Genomic DNA, 26,069 nt, shown 5'->3' on the forward strand with positions numbered 1-26,069 from the left:
CTGGACCTCCAGGGAAATCCCTGATAGTTGATTTATATTTTTTTATACCACTACACAACTGTTTCTTATTATATGCATTCACATGTTCAATACTTGCTTAGAAATAAATGAATTAAGAGGAAGCAAACGGAGAACAAATGAGTTCTTTAGCTAACACAAACCAGTTACAAAATGGCCCCGAAGGGTAAGTTTTCACTCTGACAATTTTTGAGTTATTTTTAATTAATCTTACTACTTAAACTTTCCACACACATAACTATTTCAGAAACAGAAAAAACAAAGTTGCAAATGCAGCATGGCTGAGTAGGACCCATTAAGAGGCACCATGGTAAAGTTGAATGGGAACTTCAGTATAAAAACATCACAAATACCTCGACCCTTTTCCCTAGCTTTGAAATATGTCACATCCACGAAAAACAATTTCTGGGAGGGTATATGCACTTAGATCAGCTAATTTCTGTTATGAGGTTTTTTTTTTATATTACACACATCATATGAAGACTCAGGAGTATGATATATCATCATAAATCATTTCCTAGACATTGTACTGTTCTGAGCACTCTAAATAAGATATCACTGCATCTCGAAGCTTAATATTTAAACTAGACACAATAAAGCAACTTCTTCCTTCATATATGAATACCTTTTATTTCCTCATACAGAAATACGATTTCTTTAAAACACTGGCATTTTATATAAAAATGTAAGAAAGATAGGTATAGAAGAGGCGCATGTCCATTTGAAGTAACATTTGACCTCCAACAAAGGTATGTACCATCATCTTCACCAGAGAGCTCTTCAACAATGAGTTGCCCTCCAAAACCAATGTAACGTGTAATAATAGTTCTTATTCTGAGGTGTGTAGGCTTCAGTGGGTCTGTGAATCTCCTGAAAACTACATGCAAAACTGTTTTACATGTAGATATGTATTTTTCTGAGGCAAGCAAGGGTCCACAGCTTTCAACAGATTTTCAAAAGGGCATATAGCCTTCAAAAAACCCTTAAACAGCAAATAATTTAAAGTACTATAAAACCAAACACAACCACACAAAATCTATGGGATGCAGCAAAAGCAGTCCTAAGAGGGAAGTCCATAGAGATACAGGCCTTCCTCAAAAAAACAAGAAAAATCTCAGGGACTTCCCTGGCGGTCCAGTGGTTAAGATTCTGCGCTTCCACTGCAGGGGGCATGTATTCAATCCCTGGTTGGGAACGAAGATTCCGTATACTGTGTGGCGCAGCCAAAAAAAAAAAAAAAACCAAAGAAAAACCCAGAAAAATCTCAAATAAACAATCTAACCTACTACCTATGAGAATTAGAAAAAGAAGAACAAACAAAACCTAAAGTCAGCAGAAGGAAGGAAATAATAAAGTATTATAAAACCAATTCCAAATGTTTATTTAAAAAAATTAGCTACACAGTAAAATGTAGTACACAAAACTAAGCCCCCGACAAAAAAGAAAGAAAAAAACAATAACAGGACTTCCCTGGTGGTGCAGTGGTTAAGAATCCACCTGCCAGTGCAGGGGACATGGGTTCGTGCCCTGGTCTGGGAAGATCCCACATGCTGCGGAGCAACTAAGCCTGTGAGCCACAACTACTAAGCCTGCGCGTCTGGAGCCTGTGCTCCACAACGGGAGAGGCCGTGACAGTGAAAGGCCCGCGCACCGCGATGAAGAGTGGCCCCCGCTCGCCGCAACTGGAGAAAGCCCTCGCACAGCAACGAAGACCCAACACAGCCAAAAAAAACAAACAACAACCCCCCCCAAAAACCAACAACAACAACAAAAACACAACACAAAAAACAAAACCAAAAAACCCTTCCTTACTCTGATCCCAGAATAATAATAATAAATCAATAAAGGCAAATGTACCATAACTTTGCCTCCTTTAAGTGGCACATTACATTGTCCATTGTATTCTCCCTAAAGAACTAAAAGAGCTGCAGCCTCCACCTTGATAAACTCAGCTATCAGGATCAGAGAATAAAATAATTCCTCAATGGTCCTTCCCGTAAGTTTCCCTGGGTAGTTCCACCTCTACCCTTCAATACAACATATTAAAAGGCATCATACAACTGTTGACAGCAAAACTAAACTTTAATATCTTACATCTTACTTTAAAACATGGAACCCATGGAAAATTCACCACTGTAACTAGAAATAAACTAAACACTCTTGGAGCTTTTTCTGAACAAATCTGTATTGTTTCTACAAGTAATAACATATGCCCTGACAAGTCCCCCAAGAAGTTAACTTGCTATAGATTTGTATCCTTTTGGTTAACGTCCAACATTCAAAGATTTTCACTAAAAGAGCTCTTCTAAATAAGAATAATGTTGGGATTTCCCTGGTGGCATAATGGTCAAGAATCTGCCTGCCAGTGAAGGGGACACGGGTTCGATCCCTGGTCTGGGAAGATTCCACATGCCGCGGAGCAACTAAGCCCATGTGCCACAACTACTGAGCCTGTGCTCTACAGCCCATGTGCCTAGAGCCTGTGCTCCGTAACGAGAAGCCTGCGCACTGCAATGAAGAGTAGCCCCTGCTCACCCCAGCTAGACAAACCCCATGCACAGCAATGAAGACCCAGTGTAGCCAAAAGTAAATAAATAAAAAATAAATTAATTTTAAAAATAAATAAATAAGAATAATGTTACAAAATAAAGCTAAAGTACATGTTACAAGTGAAGGGGAGAATAGATACATTGTTTTGAATATAGCCATTATCATAAGTACTAGAAAATGTGTATGAAAAGGTGTTAAAAAGCTTCTAGATGCAGAATCTTTGCTCTGTGGACTCCAGCTGAATTCCACTTTCGTAATATTTTGATTAAAAAAAATAATAAGACCCGGATTAAAAGCAAGTTTTAATTGCCCTAATTTAATTCTAGTCTAAGAAAAATTTTTTTTTTGGCCACACCACACAGCATGCAGAACTTCCCCCACCAGAGATTGAACCCGTGACCCCTGCAGTAGTCTTAGCCACTGAACTGCCAGGGAAATCCCTAAGAAAATATTTTTAACCATCAAGTACATTTTATTAAAGCACTTTCATGCAGATTATATCTCAAGTTTTTATCAGGCAGATAAAGTAAACAAAGATAAGCTTACCAAAAAAAAATCACTTATCATTCTCCTACACATCAATAACCAAGTGGAGAATATAATAGAAAAAAACACAAAATAGTAATGGCAATTAAAAAAAATTAAAGCATCTAGGAACTAACATAATGAATGCACAAGACCTTTATAGAAAAAAGTAAAGCTTTAATAAGGATATTATAATTGGATACTCATGTAATAAAAAAAGGAATCTTGATCCCTACCTCACATCCTGCAGACACACACATAATGGATAGTAAATCTAAATGTAAAAGGCAAAACAATAAAGCTTCTAAAATAATATAGGAGAGTTTCTTCATGATCTTGAATAGGTAAAGAAGACCTTAAAAAATACTATCCATAAAGAAAAAAAAAGACAAACTGGACCAAATTAAAATTAAGAGCCTCTATTCATCAAAATCCACCATTAAGAGAGTAAAAAACAAGGGAATTCCCTGGCTGCCCAATGGTTAGGGCTCCACGCTTCCACTGCAGGGGGCACAGGTTCAATCCCTGGTTGGGGAACTGGAACCCCACATGCCGCACGGCGGGGCCAAAAAATTTAAAAAAAAAGAGTGAAATACAAGCCACAAACCAGAAGATGCTGCAATACATATATTTGATAATGACTCATATCCAGAATACATAAAGAAGTCCTATAGATGAATAAGACAATTAAACCAAAAAAATGGGCAAATACTTAAACAGGCACTTCATGAAAGAAGAATGGTCATCAACTTACAAAAAGGTGCTCAATTTCATTAACACCAGGAACATGCAGACTAAAACCATAATATGATATCACTATACACTCATCAAAATGGCTAAAAAGCGAAAAAGAAAAAAGCAAGTGTTGAAAAAGATGTGGAACAACTAGAACTCTCATATACCGCTAGTGGAATTATAAATCAGTATACCCTTTTTGGAAACCTTTCGGTAGTATCTACTAACGCTGAGTACAGGCAAACTAAAGCTGAATACAGACAAACCACATAACTGAGCACTTCTAGTCATATGCTCAACAGAAATGCACACACTAAAAGATATTTACAAAAATGTTCATAGCAGCACTATTCTTAGTGGTCCAAAACTGGAAGAAACCCAAATATCCAAGAAGAGTAGAATGGGTAAATTGTAGTATATTCATACAATGGAATACTACAGAAACTCAACCATATACAACAGAATGGATGAATCTCACAAAGACAATGTTGAGTGAATGAAGCCAGACTCAAGTATACACTGCATCATTTTAATTTTATAAAGTTCAAAAATAAGCTAAATAGAAATCAGGACAGTGGTTATATAGGAGAGGGGGGAGAGGAATAGATAATGACTGGGAGGGTAGGCAAGGGTGGCTTCTAGAATTCTGACATTTTTTGATCTGGGTGCTGCTTACAGAAGTGGGCTTACTTTGTGAAATCACTCAAGGTGTATACATACAATTTATATACTTTATGTATATTACATCAGTTAAAAGTTTAGAGGAGAAAGAAAAAGGAAAACATACTGGATTCTAGATTTCAGAAGAAGCAGAAAATATAAATCAAAAATTTTAATTTAAAAAGTCACTAGAGCTTCCCCGGTGGCGCAGTGGTTGAGAGTCCGCCTGCCGATGCAGGGGGCACAGGTTCGTGCCCCTGTCCGGGAAGATCCCACATGCCGAGGAGTGACTAGGCCCGTGAGCCATGGACACTGAGCCTGCGCGTCCGGAGCCTGTTGCTCCGCAACGGGAGAGGCCACAACAGTGAAACGCCCGCGTACCGCAAAAAAAAAAAAAAAAAAGTTAATGGATGACAGACTTGGGAAAAGATATTTGAAGAGTCAAAAACAGACAAGGGACCAACAACTAGGATACACAAGGAGCTCTTCCAAAAACAAAAAAAAAAACCAACGGCAGAAATCCAATGGAAAATTGAATGAAGATTATAAATAAACAATTCACAAAAGTAGAAACTCAATAGGCTAACAAGTATATGAAGAGAAGCTCAACCTCAATTAGTAAAGAGAAGTGTAAATTAAAACAAACCCCAAAATATAAAATACCCCTTTATAGCCATCACATTGGCAGGTACTTTAAAATATTAGATAATACCAATTGCTGGTGAGGATATGGAGGAAACAGGAATTCTTGTGTACTGTCAGAGGTAGGGCAAATTGTTACAGTTATTCTGGGGAGCAATTTGGCAGTATTTAGTGAAACTAAGTATATGTGTATACCCTATAATCTAGCAGTCCACTCCTGAAAATACTTCCCAGGGAAACCCTTGCATATGTCCAAGAGGATTAATGAGGACATTCATCATATAAACAGAAGGACGTGAGAAGCAACCAATGAGCTCATCAGTAGGAAAAGGGTCTGTAAACATGGTAGATCCATACCACGGATTATGCTGCAATTAAAAGAAATCAATTACATATAAATACAGCTACATGAATAGATGTATAAAATCAGCAATGAAAGAAAATTAAGAATGAGACCTATAATAACAGTATTATCATGTAATTAAAAAGCACAAATTTTTTTAAACATTGTTTCACAGCAAATTAATGCAGTTTATACTCAACTGCATCTTTTTTTTTAAATTTTATTGGAGTATAGTTAATTTACAATGTTGTATTAGTTTCAGGTGTACAGCAAAGTGAATCAGTCACACATATACATACAACCACTCTTTTTTTTAGATTCTTTTCCCATGTCATTACAGAGTATTGAGTAGAGTTCCCTGTGCTATACAGCAGGTTCTTATTAGTTATCTATTTCATATATAGTAGTGTGTATATGTCAGTCCCAATCTCCCAATTTATCCCTCCCCCACCACCTTATCCCCTGGTAACCATAAGTTTGTTTTCTACATTCGTGACACTACTTCTGTTTTGTACATAAGTTCATTTGTACCTTTTTTTTTTCAGATTCCACATATAAGCGATATCATATGTTTGTCTTTCTGTGTCTTACTTCACACAGTATGACAATCTCTAGGTCCATCCATGTTGCTACAAACAGCATTATTTTTGTTCTTCTTTATGGCTGAGTTATATTCCATTGTATATATGTAACACATCTTCTTTACGCATTCCTCTGTCGATGGACATTTAGGTTGCTTCCATGTCCTGGCTATTGTAAATAGTGCTGCAATGAACACTAGGGTGCATGTATATTTTTGAATTATGGTTTTCTCTGGGTATATGCCCAGGAGTGAGATTACTGGGTCATATGGTAGTTCTTTTTTTTTTTAACAACTTTTTTTTTTTTTTAAAGATGTTGGGGGTAGGAGTTTATTAATTAATTTATTTATTTTTGCTGTGTTGGGTCTTCATTTCTGTGCGAGGGCTTTCTCTAGTTGTGGCAAGCGGGGGCCACTCTTCATCACAGTGTGCGGGCCTCTTACTATCGCGGCCTCTCTTGTTGTGGCTCACAGGCTCCAGACGCGCAGGCTCAGTAGCTGTAGCGCACGGGCTTAGTTGCTCCGCGGCATGTGGGATCCTTCCAGACCAGGGCTCGAACCCGTGTCCCCTGCATTAGCAGGCAGATTCTCAACCACTGCGCAACCAGGGAAGCCCAACAACTTTTTTTTTTTAACTTTATTTATTTTATTTATTTTTGGCTGTGTTGGGTCTTCATTGCTGCACATGGGCTTTCTCTAGTTGCAGCGAGCAGGGACTACTCTTAGTTGTGGTGCACAGCTTCTTACTGTGGTGGCTTCTCTTGTTGTGGAGCATGGGCTCTAGGTGCACGGGCTTCAGTAGTTGCAGCGTGCAGGATCAGTAATTGTGGCTTGTGGGCTCCAGAGCACAGGCTCAGTAGTTGTGGCACACAGGCTTAGTTGCTCCAGGGTATGTGGGATCTTCCCCGACCAGGGATCAAACCCGTGTCCCCTGCATTGGCAGGCGGATTCTCAACCACTGCACCACCAGGGAAGCCCCGATATCGTAGTTCTATTTTTAGTTTTTTAAGAAACCTCCATACTGTTCTCCATAGTGGTTGTACCAATTTACATTCCCACCAACAGTGTAGGAGGGTTCCCTTTTCTCCACACCCTCTCCAGCATTTGTTGTTTGTAGATTTTTTTTTTTTGCAGTAGGTGGGCCTCTCACTGCTGTTGTCTCTCCCGTTGTGGAGCACAGCCTCCGGACGCACAGCCTCAGCGGCCATGGCTCACGGGCCTAGCCGCTCTGCGGCGTGTGGGATCCTCCCGGACTGGGGCACGAACCCGTGTCCCCTGCATCGGCAGGCGGACTCCAAACCACTGAGCCACCAGGGAAGCCCTGTTTGTAGATTTTTTGATGATGGCCATTCTGACCAGTGTGAGGTGATACCTCATTGTAGTTTTGATTTGCATTTCTCTAATAATTAGTGATGTTGAGTACCTTTTCATGTGCTTAAAAAGCACAAGTTTTAAAAGCACACGTTATATGAGTCAGAGAAAGACAAATACTGTGTTATCACTTATATGTGGAATCTAAAAAATAAATGAATTAATACAACAAAACCGGAACAGACTCACAGATAGAGAGAACAAACTCGTGGTTACCAGTGAGGAGAGGGGAGGGGAAGGGGCAAGATAGGGGTAGGGGTTTTAGAGATACAAAATACTGTGCATAAAATAAATAAGCAATAAGGATACATTATGCAGCAATTATTTTATAGTAACTTTAAATGGAGTATAATCTATAAAAATAATGAATCACTATGTTGTACCCCTGAAAGTAATATAATAGTAAATCAACTATATTTAAATAAATAAATAAAAAATAAATGAAAAATGATAACAGCAGACAAATAAAAATAATTAAAAGCACATGTACAAAGCAACACTGTACAATTTATAAAGACATATACATATTTAAGAAGATATACATCAGTGAGTGCCAGAGGGTTTGTGGGGTAGGAAGGGAGAAGGGGGAATCACTATGAAGGGGAAAAGTAAAATAAGTAAAGTAAAATGAGAGAGGCCTTGAACAGCCCATCGATGACATTATCCTGATAACTGATTAGAAATTTTGAGTAATTCAACTCCCTGTTGTTTAGGTCCCCTTAAAAAAGCTCACTCTTCGGGCTTCCCTGGTGGCGCAGTGGTTGAGAGTCCGCCTGCCGATGCAGGGGACACGGGTTCGTGCCCCGGTCCAGGAAGATCCCACAGGCCGCGGAGCAGCTGGGCCCGTGAGCCGTGGCTGCTGAGCCTGCGCGTCCGGAGCCTCTGCTCCGCAATGGGAGAGGCCACAACAGTGAGAGGCCCGCGTAACGCAAAAAAAAAAAAAAAAGCTCACTCTTCGTATGAACCAAGTTACAATAATATAAATTAACCTACAAATAATAGAAGTGCGCAGTCAGCCTTCTACTGATAACTTTAACCTGCCCTAGTTATGTCTCAAGAGAAACTTGATGTTAATACAGATTTCACAGCTTCTCAACATCTATATACCTGGAAAGATAAAAGAATTTGTATATCCTTCCATGTGAGTCCTTGTGATTCATTCATGTTGTAGTTTAAGTTTCCTTTCAATCAATCCAAGAAGGAGCAGTGTGACCAAGCAAAGCAGGTTCCAAAGGCAGGAAGCAGAAGCAATATGATGCTATGCAAGTACCTTTCTGAACAGTCCCTTCTGCTGTTGTAGGGCTTTGGGGCAACCCTTCAATGCAGGTGGTTGGCAATAAGTCTGCTGAGAGAGGCTGACCTTGGAGCTTTTGCAGTCTCTCTTGTACAGCACTGGTCAGGTCTACATAAGCCTCATCAATGCTGGCACGTTCAATCACAGCAAAACGAGACATTACCTCCATCACTTCCACACTGGCTTCCCGGTACCTAAGAGCATGAGAGCACAATATACTCACACACATACAGAGCAAGGAAAGGATGCTCTATTGCAGTAGTTGGTGTTCTTTCACAGACTCTTAAGTATAATCACTCCAAGGTATTTTTAAGAATATTTGATAAACTAAGTGTATATATGTTTTTGCAAATCATATTTTTATTTTTATAACCTGGCATCTCAGGTTAATTATTAAAATAATAATTTAAAATTACCAGGTCTTTATTAATAACTCTCTGGTCTACAAACTCATTCCTAAATTTTCTAAAACTGCCTTTGTTCATTATTTGATGAAGATTTTAAGAGTAAAATAAATGATCCAGTTTTAAGTTGGTGGCATGTGGCTTTTCAAAATCACACTCTGAAGTCAACTATATTTCTGGGAAGTTACACTGTCTTTCCCAGCATAAAATTCTATTCAATGCAACGTCGCATATGTCCATTAGCTGAATTAATTCTACTTTAGGGTTACAGTATTAATCTTCAGTCAAATCTGTCTTCTTTTCTGGCAATAATCCCAATGTGAGGTTGGCTATGACACTCCACCTTTAGACTTCTAATTGATAGGTGAATTCAGGGGTATCTCAAGTCCCAAGTCAAAGCATGATCCCTACACACACCACCCCACACAGTATAGTGTACTGTGAGAACGTGGAGATCTGAAAATGAATCCTCAGTCTTCCACTTCCTAACTGTGCGAACTTAAATTATTTAACCTCTCTAAATTGGTCCCTCATTTGTGTGTGGGGGTGTGGGGGGGATAATACTAGAACCTTCCTTATAACAATGTGAGATTTAAGAGACACTGCCAATGAAGAATTTAACACAGTGCCTGGCATATGACATATGTTCACTATACACTAGCTATTAGGATTATTATAATGACTGGGGCTTGTATCTACCTCTAACTTGGCTATGCCTATACTAATGCCTCCCATTCCAAGGCTAACTTTCTAAAATCTGGGCAGAGATAGCTCAGTTCAAAAACAGAAAAATTAAGCTTCTTTGGGACTGTTCAATTCTGGCAAATAATTCTAGATATTGCACTAGAATGTGAGTTTGACTCAGCCTTCTCTGGAAAAACTCTTATTAGTTTCACAGTCAATTTAATTACTTCAAACACTTCAGACTTTTGGCCTGAGAACATGGGAAGTGGAATTAAGTTTTAATTATAACAACCAATTGTTAAATAATTAAGGAACTGAAAGGGTATTAAGGGTGGCAATTATTATAGGTAATAATGATTCCGAACTGTTCCTAAAACGCAATATTAAAATCTGTTTTCATTCCACACTGAAAATTTAGCTGACTAAAGGGAACTTTTTCAGATGTTATTTACATAAAACGAATTAGAAACATGAGTTCCTAGCCTCATGAAATGCTTCCAACTCTTCCATTCCCCTTAAACAAGCTTTTCTTCTTACTTGGTGAGGTTAGCTTTTCCATGGGACTCACGAACTTGTGCCAGTAGAAGATCTGGACATAACTTCTTAGCATCTTCTGCCCACATGTATCTAGTGACCCCAAATGCACGAGCTTCATAACTTACTGAAATGATTCTAAGGTTAGGAAAAAAAGAGGAACAGAAAAATATTACATGATCACAAGCAAAAATAATTAAAATTTAACATGATGAATAGGTTATAAACATAATAGTATAAACTTTTTGGTCACTGATGCTACTATTCATTCTCAAACATAGCAGTTCAGAATCCCCCAAAACAGGACCTAGCATAGTGCCACGTATTCTTTTTTTTTTTTGCCATGTATTCTTATAGATTAAAACAGTAGTTGAGAGTTACAACAATAACTATGATACATACCCACCACCCTTCCATGATTTGTACTGTGCAACTGCACAAGGTTTATTCCTCAAATGAGGATTTTGCCGCTGTTCCACTTGAACAAAAAAACAGTCCATGTCCACTAGAGTAATTACCCGGTCTTGTCCATTAGCCATTTTTCTGTAAGACAATATTTTATGGACAGTTAGAAAAGATATTGAATAAAAAGTGCCAAAGAAAATTATACTTCCATTCTTCAGTTGTTGAATTACCATAAGCATGGGAACATGGAAACTAACAATAATGAAACAGGCATTTTCATATACTGCTGGCAGGAAAATAATAAACTGATACAACTTTAGAAAGGTAATAAATATTGAAAGCTTTAAAGAATACCCATCCCCCCAAAGAGTTGAACACTTCACAAAAGAAGATATACAAATAGTCAACAGTCACATGAAAATGGCTCAACATCATTAGTCATAGGGAAATGCAAATTAAAACCACAATACAGGCTTCCCTGGTGGCGCAGTGGTTGAGAGTCCGCCTGCCGATGCAGGGGACACAGGTTCGTGCCCCGGTCCGGGAAGATCCCACATGCCGTGGAGCGGCTAGGCCCGTGAGCCATGGCCGCTGAGCCTGCGCGTCCGGAGCCTGTGCTACGCAACGGGAGAGGCCACAACAGTGAGAGGCCCACGTACCGCAAAAAAAAAAAAAAACCACAATGCACGTCAATGGAGGGATAAAGTCAACAGTTAATCTAGTTGACAGACAAATCTCAAATATAAGTTCAGGGAAAAGAGAAGCAGAAAATGATATATAACATCAAAGCATTCATGTGAATTTTTAAAACTTTTTATTTTGAAATACTTTTACACTTACAGAAAAGTTGCAAATATAGTAGGGTTCTCCTATACCCAGTTTCCCCTAAAGCTAACATTTTATACAGCACAATTATCAAAACTAAAGAATGAACATTAGTATAATATTCACACTACAAACTTTACTTGAATTTTACCAGTTATTCCACTAATGTTCATTTTTGGTTCCAGGATCCAGCTTAGGATCCAGTCTTAGTCTTCACGTCTCCTTAGTCTTCTCCAATCTGTGACATTTCATGTTTTTCATGACCTTGACACTTTTGAAGGGAACTACTCAGTTGCTTTGAGAATGTCTCTCAGTTTAGGTTTGTCTGATGTCTTCTCTTGATTAGACTGAGGTTATGCATTTTTAGCAAGAATATTATGGAAGGGTTCTGCTTTTCTCAGTGTATCATGTTGGGAGGTACATGATGTCACTGTGTGTTAATACTGGTGATGTTAAGCATATCATTTAGTTGAGATAGTGTTTGCTAGGTTTCTCACTGTAAAGTTACTATTTTTTCCTTTCAGGAGAGATACTTTGAGACTATGCAAATACCCTGTTTCTCCTCAAACTTTCAACCACTAAGCACCCATCAGTGGATCTGGCCTGTCACAATTTGTGATGTTCTAAAGGTGATTTTCTACCCATTCATGTAAATTTTTGAAGACAAAAAGAAAACAATACTACATACTATTTGTAGATAGACATATATAAAGGTATGGATGCTAGACTGAAAGAACAAACCTTATACACAATGAATACAGACTAACGTTTTCATTTAACATTGTTAGAAATCTAAAAGGATTCAGTAAACTAAAGCAGTGGCTCTGCAAACTTTGCTACAGATTAGAATCACCTAGGAACCTTTAATACTATTGATTTCTGGCTTCTACCACCAGACATGTAACTTAATTGGTATGGGTGTGACCTGGCCATCATGATTTCTAAAAGCTCTCTCTAATAAGCTCTCTCTTATGATTTTTATTTTTATTTATTTATTTAATTTTGAAAGAAGGCATCAGGGATTAGAAGTTGGGTGCAGAATGGCTTCATTTAAAGAAAAAGAGAAAAAGGAAGACAATAATCTTTGGTTTATTATTAAAGAAAGAATTCGTGTGTGTGTGTGGGCGGGGGGGGGGGGTACGCGGGCCTCTCACTGTTGTGGCCTCTCCCGTTGCCCAGCACAGGATCCGGATGCGCAGGCTCAGCGGCCATGGCTCACGGGCCCAGCTGCTCCGCGGCATATGGGATCTTCCCGGACCGGGGCACGAACTTGTGTCCCCTGCATAGGCAGGCGGACTCTCAACCACTATGCCACCAGGGAAGCCCTCTCTCATGATTTTTAAAAGCAGAGATTGAAAACCACTGACTTAAAGTAAATAAGATATTTGTGGAAACACAGTAATTCATGATTTAAATATGAGAGAACACAGGTTATACAGTTGAGTAAGCACTCAACTGTATTCTTCTTTTTTTTTTTTTTTTTGCGGTACGCGGGCCTCTCACCGCTGTGGCCTCTCCCGTTGCGGAGCACAGGCTCCAGGCAAGCAGGCTCAGCGGCCATGGCTCACGGGCCCAGCCGCTCCGCGGCATGTGGGATCTTCCCGGACCGGGGCACGAACCCGTGTCCCCTGCATCAGCAGGCGGACTCTCAACCACTGAGCCACCAGGGAAGCCCAACTGTATTCTTTTTTTAAAAAAGTATCAAAAATTAACATTCACCTTGAAAAAAGTGTCATGCAACTACAAAGCTGGAAGATTAGGGAAAAGAAAATGATGAATTCAAAAAATCAGAGTATTCAAGGCATTAATTCCTTACAAATTCCACTCACCTAAAACAGGCAGAACGTAATACTTTAAACATTTATAAGTTAAAACCATAACATGCCAGAAATCACTTTACCTTGAAGTGGCTTTTGTACAGTCCTGGAACAGATAACGCCAAAGTAAAAATAGTAAATGCATTGTCACACACACACACCCAGGTAAGTACATTAGATGCAAACACTAGAAGTGGAGTATGAACAGGGAGCAGTGATTTAAGTAGAGCAAACATTTCCTAAATATACAACACCAAAACGGATATTCAGATTTTAACTGTTTTAGTTTTCAGTTTATGTATTTTGCTGGAGAAAGCAAGAGTTTTTTAAAGATGAAAAATGAAACATACTCTCTGCCAAAACCCTCCTTTGGGAATAAGGATTACACTATTTTGAAGTCATATAAATATTATATACATATATGATATACATATATATTTCATATATATGATATATGTAGCACTTCAAATGATCAAAACTGTACAAACCTTCGGTATTTGCAATTACTCATCATTAACGATCTCGATTTACCCCAATCTTTAAAAACAAGTTTGGTGCCAATCAGGTGATAACACACCCAAGGAAAATACGTACAGGTGAAGAGGGAGGTTTAAGAGCTACCATTTTCTTTCCACAAGAAAAATCCTCTTAAGAGGCAATACCAGGGCCTTTTCTCTCTGTGAGCAAGTATTTCTATTTCATGTAATTTCGGCCCAATGTTGTCCCCAGTCACTGCTATATTATACAACCAATAGCCAAGGCAACATGAAAAGTCTAAAAACAGAGACACAGAACTGTTCTAAATTCTCTTACCAATGTGACAACACTTGGCAAAACCGCCACCAGCGGACGCCACCGATGCTGGACTCGGTGTCCACTGGAAGGACGATGAAGTGGTCTTGAATATCCGTCTCCTTTCCGGGAACGGATCAGTCGGTTTCGAGAGAGATTTATTCCCGGCAACGACGGAGAAAAGGACCTAAGCGCGCTGACGATCCTCGCCCTGGCAGCAGCCGGCACAGCCGGGCGGGTCCAGCCTTAGCCACCGAGATCTGCTCACAGTCTTTCCGACAGTTATTCGCCGCGCGCGCCGCCGAGGGCCGTTGACGCGCCTGCGCACCGTGGCCCCTAAGTCTCTCGCTCCGCCCACCAAGGAGCAACAGTCAAAAGGAAGTCGCCACTTCCGCGGGCGCATGCGTACTGGAGGGTCGGGCGCGTGCGCAGCGCTGGCTTTTTCCCGGCTGGGTCTTCTGCGGCTCGCGCTCCTCCTCCCGCTCCCCACCGTCCCCCTTAAGCCCGCCGCGGCCGGGTACCAGCGTGTGGTCCCGCCAACGGAGCGATCCGTGCCTCGTGCTTCCGGGACGTCCGTTGTGCGCGCTTGCTGCGCGTGGCACTAGTCATGTCGATGGATCAAGTGAACGCGCTGTGCGAGCAGCTGGTGAAAGCGGTGACGATCATGATGGACCCCAGCTCCACCCAGCGCTACCGGCTAGAAGCCCTCAAGGTAGCTGGAGTCTGTCGCCCCGGGCCTGCTCCGAGACCCTCCCCCAGCCCCAGCAGTACCGGCGCAGCCCAAGACCCTGGCCGTCTCCCGCCCACGCGGCCCCTGGACCTCGGTCCCCAACCCCCGGGGGCCCTCCCCTCGCCGCTTTCCGCGCCTCTTCCCACTCCCCGCCTTCTGTGCTCGCCGCTCCTGCCCTTCTCCCGGGACGCTGTCGTCCCTAGCTCTCTGTGGCCGTCTCATCTCACCACCACTTCCCACTGCCCTCTCCTCCCCCCTCGCCACTTCTGTTTGCTCTTCTCCGTACCACGACTCCCTCCACAGCCTGCTGCACCCACTTTATTCCCTCAAACCCCACATCCCTGCATCCCCTCGCTTTCCCGTGGCGCACGTGTCCAGCCCATGTCCAACCCGTCCCCAACACCGGCCACATTCTTTATAGTCTCCGCTGCACTAAACGTTTCCTTGCTGACCCACTCCTGACCCGCCCTAACCGAGCTCCAGCCCCTCTAGTGCCCCTTAACACCCTTACACCTCTCCATAACCCACTTCTGTGTCTTGGGTATTTCTGGCCTAATTCTCACCCCACCCCTCCATGTTTTTTATTGTGTGATATTCTTAGGCTTTGCGCAAAGATGAACTTCTACCACTTACTTTGCATTTTCACAAGGGTCTTTTGGTTTCCTGAAAGTAGTTTTCTTGAGTGTCGGATGCTCTGCTACCGGGACTGACTCTTGTAGTGTAATTTGGGAATGCTAATACAAAACCAATGGGGGTGCTAATACAATTCGAGTTTATTCCCCCATCAAACAATGTATGTGGGCTGTGAGAAATGACCTCTAGGAAGAAATATTTGTGCCGTGTGTATTTTAAGAGATGTAACTTCATAAAGTGGAGTGAGCATCACTTGGAGGAAACTTTACAATATATAGATGTATGCCACAGGATTTGGAATCAGAAATATTTGGGTTCTATTAGTTTCTCTTTTACTATGAAATATTAAAGATAGACACAAAAGTAGAATACTGCAACGGTCTTGTGTATACCCATCACCTGAACTCAGCAGCTGTAAAGATTTTACCACATTTGCTTTATCCCTCCCCCCACCAAAGGTTTTTAAAGCAAATCCTAGAAATTGTCATTTTACCTGTATACTTCAGGGGTATATCTCTAACAATTTTTTACTCATTTATGTCAAATTTATTTTTTCTAACACTAATTGGCCATTGCATGGGAAATCTGGAACTATCAAAGTGAAAGGAATGTTTATCAGTTCTTTATTCATATAATATTGATCTAGATTTTGCAGGTTAAAAATATAGCTCAGGGGCTTCCCTGGTGGCGCAGTGGTTGAGAGTCCGCCTGCCGATGCAGGGGACACGGGTTCGTGCCCCGGTCCGGGAAGATCCCACATGCCGCGGAGCGGCTAGGCCCGTGAGCCATGGCCACTGAGCCTGCGCGTCCGGAGCCTGTGCTCCGCAATGGGAGAGGCCACAACAGTGAGACGCCCGCGTACCGCAAAAAAAAAAAAAAATATATATATATATATAGCTCAGGTTGGAGTTGAAGATGAAGTTTTCTGTTTTTAGTCCACACTCTCTCTTGGCTCCTAAGGGAAACACTAACTTTTCTTCTTTTCAGTTTTGTGAGGAGTTTAAAGAAAAGTGCCCTATATGTGTCCCTTGTGGCTTGCGGTTGGCTGAGAAAACACAAATTGCCATCGTCAGACATTTTGGCCTTCAGATCCTGGAACACGTTGTCAAGTAAGGAGCTTTTGGACCTTACCACTGAAGTGTGTGAGAGAGCAAATCTTTATTTAGTGTATAACTCATAGAGGTACTGTTTAGGTGAGTAGAAAAGAGCAATCCCCAGGGAGAAAGGAATGATTCCTGAGAGGTTATCACAACCTCACGGGAGCTCTCATTCAGAACTTAACCTTTCTCAAGTTTCTTCATCTGTGTAAAGTGCATAGTACATACTAAGCATTCTGCAAGTATTAGCTCATAGTCATTTAGCTAGCATTTATTGAGCTCCTAATATATGCCAGCAGACCTCAGATTTTTTTAGAATAATGCAGTGTATAGGTAAATGAATCTCTGATTAGGCAACACGCCTTTAATTTCTTTTCTTTTCTTCTTTTCTTTTTTAAGTTTGAGTGTGAATGGCAAATTCTAAGCAAGATTATATGAGAATAACTGAAAACCCTTCCTAACTTGAGTCTCCTACTCCCAGTGCCTATCAGAAGCATCAGCTTTTAAGATTTAGCCACAGTTTTTCTGGAATTGTGCTATTACTTTCCAGTAATTTGGGAATTACTGAACTGAAACCAGTTCAGAAAGGAAGTTAGTGTTTTCAAATTCTATTTTCTTCTGAAAATCAGCTACATTTTCGCAGTTGTCCCAGGTACATATTTGCTTTTGGTCTGTCAATAAAATCAAGGAGAAAAGCTCATCTGTGCACAGATCCTGTGTGGATTCTAATTAATGGACTGCTGCGTATATAAAACTCTTTTTTTCTGTTAGCATTTTGGTTAAATGTGGACTGTTTCTGTCCATTCTTTGAAGGATACCAAAATCCAAAGTATAGTTTCTTAGTGAAATCACCAGCATTATTTTAACACAGGAATCAAAGCTAATCTGTTCTGAAGAGAAGACTTCTAATTTAGTTCTGTTGACTTTATGCATTTTGGTGGCCAGGTTTCGGTGGAACAGCATGTCTCGATTGGAGAAGGTCTATCTGAAGAACAGTGTCATGGAGCTGATTGCAAATGTAAGGAATGGTTGGTTGGAAGTCCTGTGTTTCCGAGGTAGTTTAGACAAACTGTAACTTTTCCAATGTAGCATTTGTGTAAAAATTCACTGCTTCTACATAGGTCAAACAGCATGCTTTATATAATATTAAATGTTACCTTCAAGATAAAAAGAACCACCATCACTAGAAATCACAGTTCATCACGTTTCTCTTACTGGATTTAATTAATCCCTTATGTGTTGACTTCTGTTTTTAAAATTATGAAGACAGGGCAGAGAGATTAAACATTTTCAGCAAATGAGTAAGAGTCTTAGATTAATCAATTCTAAATTAGATTACACTTTGCTATTTGTTTCCTTTTATTCTAAAGTGAATTACTTTATGATATTAGCAATAAAAAATATGCTGAATGAGTTTGACTCAGGAGTTAGAATATGACTTTGAACATGTTTAGAATCCATAGCCTTTTATGTTCTGTTTCACAAAGGGCATGAAAATGGGAATTCACACCCCTTTACGTCCCCAAAGTCTAGTGTTGTTAATAGAAAAAAAAAATTCCCTTCAAAATTATTAACTTAGCTAGCTAAGGATTTGTATTTTATTAATTCTGGGGAAACTTGATAGAAGTCATAATTCATTAGTCTTGATATCAAACTTCAGAAGAGAGTCCCAGTAATGGTCTTTCTGTATCTTCTAATACTAGAACTATTGGTAAAATATTCAGTTACTCCTTATTGTCCCACTTTATCAGCCTCTCCATGTGTTCCTTATTTCCATACTTTTCCACCCTGGCCCTCTTACAAAATGAAAACAATCAATATGAGAGTCTCTTCAGTTTGTAAAGGAGAAGAGCAGTGATGTCTTCCTTGCTCCATGAGACAGCCATTTTATTAGCTGATGCAACCCTCTGTTAAGCTTTAAGTGGGAAGGATGATTAGTGAGAATTCAGGACAGGTGACTCAGATATGGAGAACAGGTTTGTTTATTCTGTTTAGTTTAAAAGTAGGCCTGCTCATGAGTTTCATACACTTTTACAGCCCAATTTTTTCCCTTGAATTCAGTCTTGCAGACCTCTTAATATCTCTTATTCTTTTTCAGGGAACACTGAACATTTTGGAAGAGGAGAACCATATTAAAGATGTTCTGTCTCGAATTGTAGTAGAAATGATCAAGCGGGAGTGGCCACAGCACTGGCCTGACATGCTAATAGAATTGGACATTCTTTCCAAACAAGGGGTATGTAGTACAGCTGTATCAATTCAGGGTTTTTTTTTATTTTTTATTTTTGTTTTTTTTTTGCGGTACGCGGGCCTCTCACTGTTGTGGCCTCTGCCGTTGCGGAGCACAGGCTCCGGACGCGCAGGCTCAGCGGCCATGGCTCACGGGCCCAGCCACTCCGCAGCATGTGGGATCTTCCCGGACCAGGGCACGAACCCGTGTCCCCTGCATCAGCAGGTGGACTTTCAACCACTGCGCCACCAGGGAAGCCCCAATTCAGGTTTTTGTTTTTGTTTGCTCTTCAGGATGTTTTTGGTTGGTTTGTTTGTCTTGTCAGCAGAAAAGAGCCTTTGGTCATATTTATAATGAAAAACATATTTCAGTTTCCTTTAACTACCTTCTCTCTATTGGTATAGGAAACACAGACAGAATTAGTGATGTTCATCCTTTTGCGACTGGCAGAGGACGTAGTGACCTTTCAGACTCTACCCCCTCAAAGACGAAGGGATATCCAGCAAACGTTAACCCAGAACATGGAAAGAATCTTCACTTTTCTACTTAACACACTTCAAGAAAATGTAAACAAGTACCAACAAGTGGTAAGGGATAAATACCACCTCCCTAAAGTTCTGTTTTCTAATATGAGTGGGTTTGTTTGTTTTTTAAAGTTAATCCTTTAGCAAGAAACTAGGGTGTTCAGTTTAGTAAACGGAACGGCTATTTTATAAGCAAAAAAGAAACAAAGATGACAGGAAAAACTGGAATTAATTTTCTAAGAAGCTCAATTCAGTGAGTTTCCATACCTACCAGAAAAAAATAATTCCTTTTATAGTAAGAAAATTCCTAAGAAAATAGTATAAAAATGAAGATTAATTTCTTTTTTTGTTGTTTAATTTATTTTTAAAATTTTGGCCATGCCGTGCAGCTTGTGCGATCTCAGTTCCCTGACCAAGGATTGAACCCGGGTCATGGCAGTGAAAGCACCGAATCCTAACCACTAGACCACCAAGGAACTCCCTGTAGGTTAATTCTTAATATTTGAAACCCAGATTCCTGAAAGGTCAGGATAGTATCCCTGTTAAATTTCGATGTCCCATTTAGTCTTGGTCCCTTTTGCAGTGGAAACTGTGCCAAGTTTTATTAATCTTGATTACACGATTCCTGGTATTTCTTCCTGATGAGGTTTTTCTTCTGCAGAAAAAGGCAAACCAGATACTGTCTTTCCAATCACTGTCAGTTTTAGCAGAGAGCCTTTAGAAGAAAGCTGTGTGAAAGTTAATCTAGTACCATGGTTCTCAAAAGGAGGGGCGATTTTGCCCCCCAGGTTGTCACAACTAGGGGTTGCTACTGGCCTCTAATGGGTAGCCAGGCACGATGCTAAACATTCTATAATGCCCAGAACAGTCTTCCAAAATAATTTTCTGACCCAAAATGTCAATAGCATTGAGGTTTCAGAACCCTAATCTGGAATCCTCATACATGCTTATTTCACACACAAAAAATCATTAAAATTTGGGTTGCCAGGGGTTTTCTGCCCCTGACATCTTCCTTAAGTCTATTTTCAGGGAAGCACTAGATACTAACACAAATGATGACAAGGTACTATTGGTGTCAGGGTAGGGAGAAACTCACAATGAATACCTAATATATGCTATATACTTTTTCTTTTTTTTTTTTAACATCTTTATTGGAGTATAATTGCTTTACAATGGCTATATACTTTTTCTTGCTTTACATGTTATTTAATCCTCAAAACAACCCTAAGAGAAAGTATTGTCTCCATATTATGGATGAGGAAACTGAATTTCAGAGAATAATTATTGAAGATCCTCTAATAAATGATTATAGTGGAATTCACACCCCATTCTTTTTAGCAGAATGGACTCTTTCCCCCCACATATCTCCCTGGGATTTTACAAAAGAAAATATCAAAGTATTTGCATTTAAAAACCTATGAGTATTGAGGGTGAAAGAGGTTGGGTTTGTTTTTTGGCCGCGTTGGGTCTTCGTTGCTGCACGGGCTTTCTCTAGTTGTGGCGAGTGGGGGCTACTCTTTGTTGCGGTGCTCGGGCTTCTTATTGCGGTGGCTTCTCTTGTTGCAAAGCATGGGCTCTAGGCGTGCGGACCTCAGTAGTTGTGGCTTGCGGGCTCTAGAGTGCAGGCTCAGTAGTTGTGGCGCCCGGGCTTAATTGCTCCGCGGCATGTGGGATCTTCCCGGACCAGGGCTTGAACCCGTGTCCCCTGCACTGGCAGGCAGATTCTTAACCACTGTGCCACCAGGGAAGTCCAAAGAGGTATTCTTTCCATTTTCCCCTAGGAGATTTAATCCCTAAGAGACATGAACAAATTATGAATGCTTCAGTGCCCTAGAAATCTAGCCAACATGCCAGAGCAGGGCCGATTGATGATGGTCTGACACAAGTTAGAAATACATCCGCTGGTGTTTTTCTTTAGCCTTGGTGTCCATTATCTCCATCTGTTAAACCAGGCTACCAGGACCAGAGCACACCAAGGGACATCTCTTGTACCTGAAACTTCTCAGTTTCCTCATAGTTCCTTCTCTGCTTCCATCCCTTCACCTTCCCACCTAGGGAGTAGGCTGAATGGTAAACAAGGATGGGATGAGTAGGCTTACTCTCCCTGTCCATCACCTGGCGCCTGTACTGGTCCCAGGGTGCAGGAGGATAGGATCCGAATGGGAATGCAGGATTTGTTGGAGGAGATGGTGAAGGCTGGACTTGGCTGTTGTTGCCTGGATCCCTTTCCTTCTTGGGCAGCATCAGTAGATGCTGGTGAGAGGGTTCTACTCATCTCTGCCCCATTAACACCGCTCTTTGACCACTGATGGTGAGGGCTTAATACTTGTTCTTTGTTAGAAAAATTACTTTTTGAAAGTTGAGAAAAGGAATTGTAAAACAAATCCTTTATGATGCTAATGGTGGTAAGTTTTTAAGTACGTCAGGAGTTGTTATTCCTGCTTGTAAAATTATAAATTGTATAATTTACTGAACAGACATTATTTTGGTCTACTTAGCATTTAATATTTTTGTGTTTGTGGTTTTCCTACAGTTATGTCCCTACATACACGGTCATAAATTGTACTCATTTTAATTTTGTTTCTTGCTTTTTTCCATTAACATTACATCATTTCAGTATACCTTTGCTAGTTATAATTTGTCTCTATTTTAATATAGAAAAAATACTAATACTTTGATTTAAACTATATTTCTTTCATCACTAGCAATGTTGAGCCTGCTTCATTGTTCATCTGTTAGTTGTATTTCTTTGTAAACTGTGTGCGTTGAAACTGTCTTTGTGGATCTTAATGTTCTAGTAGATTTTGTCATATTGCTGAAACTAAAATAACCTGTCCTTCTTTGGGAGAATATCAGTTTTGTATTCTTAGTAAAGTTGTATTCTTTTCCAAGATTAAAAGTTGAGTATTGGAAAATCATTGTTCAAGGGCCTAGATTATGGGGGTGGAAAGTTATTACATAGCCTTTTGCTCTTTAAAAACATTTAGATCCTTATACTTCTTTTCTTTCAGAAGACAGATAATTCTCAGGAGTCAAAGGTAAGAGCTCTTGGTGGAGTTGGAAGGAGGCTTCTTTGAGGCTTTCAGGTACAGGGATGCATATATCTAGTGGAGGGTGACCTCGGCCTTGGTTTTTTTTCGTTTTGCTTCTTTTTTTGGCTGTGCCGTGCGGCTTGTAGGAGCTTTAGTTCCCCGACCAGGGATCAGACCCATGCTCTCAGCAGTGAAAGCAAGAAGTCCTGTCACAGGACCGCCAGGGAATTCCCTCAGCCTTGGTTTATTTGATCACTGAGCTATGGTGGAAGGGAGTTAAAATGATAATATCTGAGATTTGTTGAAGGATGTAAAATGGCCACACATGCCAATATAGTTGTACTGATGGGCATCAAGAATGCCATCATTTGATAAGTGTGTGTATCAGAAGAAAACCTTTGAGTTGCCTATCAGTAACAGTTGCATGAGTACATTTTATTGTTTGTTTTTCTTTTTAGAATTAGAAAGTAGAAGGAGCTCGGGTATAATCACAGCTTTCTTGTCTGTTAGTGAGGACTTAATGGCTAAAAGTTACTTCTTTTCATGCAGGCCCAAGCAAACTGTCGAGTAGGAATTGCAGCACTGAATACTCTAGCGGGCTACATTGACTGGGTGTCCATGAGTCACATTACTGCTGAAAACTGTAAACTCCTGGAGATGCTGTGCCTGCTTCTGAACGAACAGGAACTTCAGCTGGGAGCAGCTGAGTGTCTTCTCATTGCAGTCAGCAGGAAAGTAAGTTACCACTTCACACTGACTTTGACAGTCTCTGAGTGACGCATATGTGTGTTTAATTCTATGTTGTGGTGAAAGACATTTAAAGGTTTGGGTTTTTTTGTTTGTTTTTTTGTTTTACTTGACACCAACTTAATTACCTGCCTCCAATCTTTTGGACAACAGTTTGCCGATATCCTAGGAATCCATTGTCAGGATATATAGAGATTTGTAGGGCTACTTGGTTCTTGAAAGAGCTGTGAATCTTGGTACTTCATGCTTAAGAAACTATATAAGCGTAATGTTAAAGTTTAAAACTCACATCGTGTTACGTCAAAGCATTGTAGAAGGTGACTCTACTGGCTTTATAGCTGTCTTGGCTAACAAATGGGATTGTGACTCTTCTCCATAAGAGTGTTATTTTCAGATGTAATTTATTTTGCTTTCATATCATCATTATTGCCCAACACATTTTAAAATATAAGTCTTATCCAGGTTTGGATTTAAAGAGTTTTTTTTCAGTGTTCAGTTAGCCCCAGGGCTATGTGAGAAATTAGGAAGTCAGTATATTTGATTTTATAGGTATAGAAGTTGTTAGTACTTGGAGGTTTTTAATAACATAGTTATTACCTGTGTTTCCCTAAAATCGGGTCTAGGGCAAGTTGGAAGACCGGAAGCCCTTGATGGTCTTATTTGGAGATGTTGCCATGCATTATATACTCTCCGCTGCGCAGTGAGTACCTTCTTTTCTATGTGTTTTCTAATTTCTTTGTCATTTTTGTATCTCATTTGGATGTATCTGAAGTTCCTGTTTGACTGTTAGCAGTCAGTTGACTGTGTTTTTAATAGGAAAATCAGGCACTCTTAAAGGGACTTTTTCACCTTTTTGAAGATCTTATGCTGGAAGTAAGTTGTGGCTGTTGACTCAGCATCCACTCACATTCACAGTTTTCCACATTCTCCCCAGACAGCTCATCTCCTTGGTTCTCTTTGTGTGCTTTTGATGATCCCTGAGCCTCCTAGTAGCCTTGGTGACTAGGCCAGAGAATGCTCTGATCTGACCAGAGTATGTCCCAGGGCCTTCCTTGATTGCAGAACTCGAGACACTCCTCCCTCTCTCCTTGTCAAAGTAATCAATGCCTGAAGTGCTGAGGCTCTAGGAAGCAGCAGGAACAATGTGGTCGGTGTGGAATATGTGTATAAATCCTGTAAAAACATTCTATGTCCTGAAATAGTGGCTTCTGCTTATTTTCTTCTAATCGCTCTGAAAAATGTTAAAGCATTTCCTGATATGTTTTTCTTACCAGGGAGTCAGGTAGAACTGTGTATTACAGTAGTTGAAACTGTCACAGCACCCATTTTTCTTCAATACTCTTTCTTCACTTTTGGTGCCAGGGACAAATGAAAAGATGTGAGACACAGATCTATTACTTAAAATTTCTTACTGTCCATTCTAACATAGCTTTTATGATGGCTCTTTCCTATGGATACTACAGGTCTGTTTTTAAGGAGTCCTGTTAATTAAATTAATAACATATCTTTTGGGTGGCCACTGTAGTTACTGTTTTCAGGGCCCATTTCTTAGTTCCCTAGAGACTATGACATTCACACTGAGGTGGCCTATCTCCATTTGTGCTACTGGTACTGGTTAGTAAAGCTGTGATTCAAACTCAGACTTCAGAGCCTGCACTAGAAACCATGATGCCACTCTGTCCTTCAACATCACTAGAGCCTAGGTCTTTCTTACCCTGAGGCCCATGCTTTTTATGTTATACTGCACGCCTCCAGAACACGCTAATATGGCTGCTGTCCACACCAGTCCTTATTAATTCTTTTTTTTTTTTTTTTTTTTGCGGTACGTGGGCCTCTCACTGTTGTGGCCTCTCCCGCTGCGGAGCACAGGCTCCGGACGCGCAGGCTCAGCGGCCATGGCTCACGGGCCCAGCCGCTCCGCGGCATGTGGGATCTTCCTGGACCGGGGCACGAACCCGCGTCCCCTGCATCAGCAGGCGGACTCTCAACCACTGCGCCACCAGGGAAGCCCCCTTATTAATTCTTGTTAGTGCAAATCGTCCTACATCATTGTAGGTCAGGTTTTTCCACCAAATAATCTTTTTTTTAATTTAAAGGGGTATTTGCATTCTAAAATAACACATAGGTGATTACTGATCTGAACTAAATGACTTGGAGAAATGAGATACCAAGTTACGTTTTTAATACCATCTTTAAAAAAAGATTTTGTTTTTTTAGAGCACATTAAGGTTCACAGCAAAATTCAGGGGAAGGTACAGAGATTTCCCATATATTCCCTGCCCCCACGCATGCATAGCCTCCCCCATTGTAGCCATCCCCTGTCAGAGTGGTACATTTGTTAGAGCTGTTGAACTTACATTGACACATCATAATCATCCAAAGGCCATAGTTTACCTTAGGGTTAACCTTGCTGTTTTACATTTTATGGGTACGTTCTCTGAGTTTCAACAAACGTGTAATAACATATATTCATCATAATAGTATCTTACAGGTTTTTCACTGCCCTAAAAATGCTCTGTGTTCTTCCTGTTTATCCCTCCTCTCCCACCCAAACTCCTGGCAACCGCTGATCTTTTTACTTTCTCCATAGTTTTGCCTTTTCCAGAATGTTGTATAGTTGTAATCATATAGTATGTAACCTTTTCAGATTGTTTCCTTTCACTTAGTATCATGCATTTATAGTTCCTACACGTCTTTTCATGGCTTGGTTAGCTCATTCCTTTTTACCACTGAATAATATTCTGTTGTCTGGATGTACCAAAGTTTATTTATCCATTTACTTACTGAAGGACGTCTTGGTTGCTTCCAGATTTTTGCAGTTATGAATAAAACTGCTATAAACATCCGTGTGTAGGTTTTTGTATGTTCAGCTCCTTTGGGTAATTACCAAGGAGTGT

At 40.4% G+C, this 26,069-nt stretch overlaps 2 protein-coding genes across 4 annotated transcripts in view; one reads left to right on the forward strand and one right to left on the reverse strand.

Annotated features, from left to right (window-relative positions):
- Window positions 1-14,605, reverse strand: part of POLH (DNA polymerase eta) — a 31,003-nt gene extending 16,398 nt beyond the window's left edge. The window contains exons 1-4 of the mRNA XM_079933401.1: window positions 14,201-14,605; window positions 10,743-10,883; window positions 10,344-10,478; window positions 8,695-8,912 (exon numbers count right to left, since the gene is read on the reverse strand). Coding sequence (XP_079789527.1) covers window positions 8,695-8,912; window positions 10,344-10,478; window positions 10,743-10,879 — 490 coding nt within the window. The 5' untranslated portion in view covers window positions 10,880-10,883; window positions 14,201-14,605. The remainder of the gene's footprint in view (window positions 1-8,694; window positions 8,913-10,343; window positions 10,479-10,742; window positions 10,884-14,200) is intronic.
- Window positions 14,597-26,069, forward strand: part of XPO5 (exportin 5) — a 45,961-nt gene continuing 34,488 nt past the window's right edge. For all 3 annotated transcript variants that reach the window (XM_079933395.1, XM_079933394.1, XM_079933396.1), the window contains exons 1-8: window positions 14,597-14,891; window positions 16,530-16,651; window positions 17,585-17,657; window positions 18,738-18,875; window positions 19,274-19,456; window positions 22,405-22,431; window positions 22,975-23,160; window positions 23,796-23,872. In XM_079933395.1, coding sequence (XP_079789521.1) covers window positions 14,787-14,891; window positions 16,530-16,651; window positions 17,585-17,657; window positions 18,738-18,875; window positions 19,274-19,456; window positions 22,405-22,431; window positions 22,975-23,160; window positions 23,796-23,872 — 911 coding nt within the window. In that variant the 5' untranslated portion in view covers window positions 14,597-14,786. The remainder of the gene's footprint in view (window positions 14,892-16,529; window positions 16,652-17,584; window positions 17,658-18,737; window positions 18,876-19,273; window positions 19,457-22,404; window positions 22,432-22,974; window positions 23,161-23,795; window positions 23,873-26,069) is intronic.

This window comes from Stenella coeruleoalba, assembly GCF_951394435.1.
Source record: "Stenella coeruleoalba genome assembly, chromosome: 10".
NCBI classification, from domain to species: Eukaryota; Metazoa; Chordata; class Mammalia; order Artiodactyla; family Delphinidae; genus Stenella; species Stenella coeruleoalba.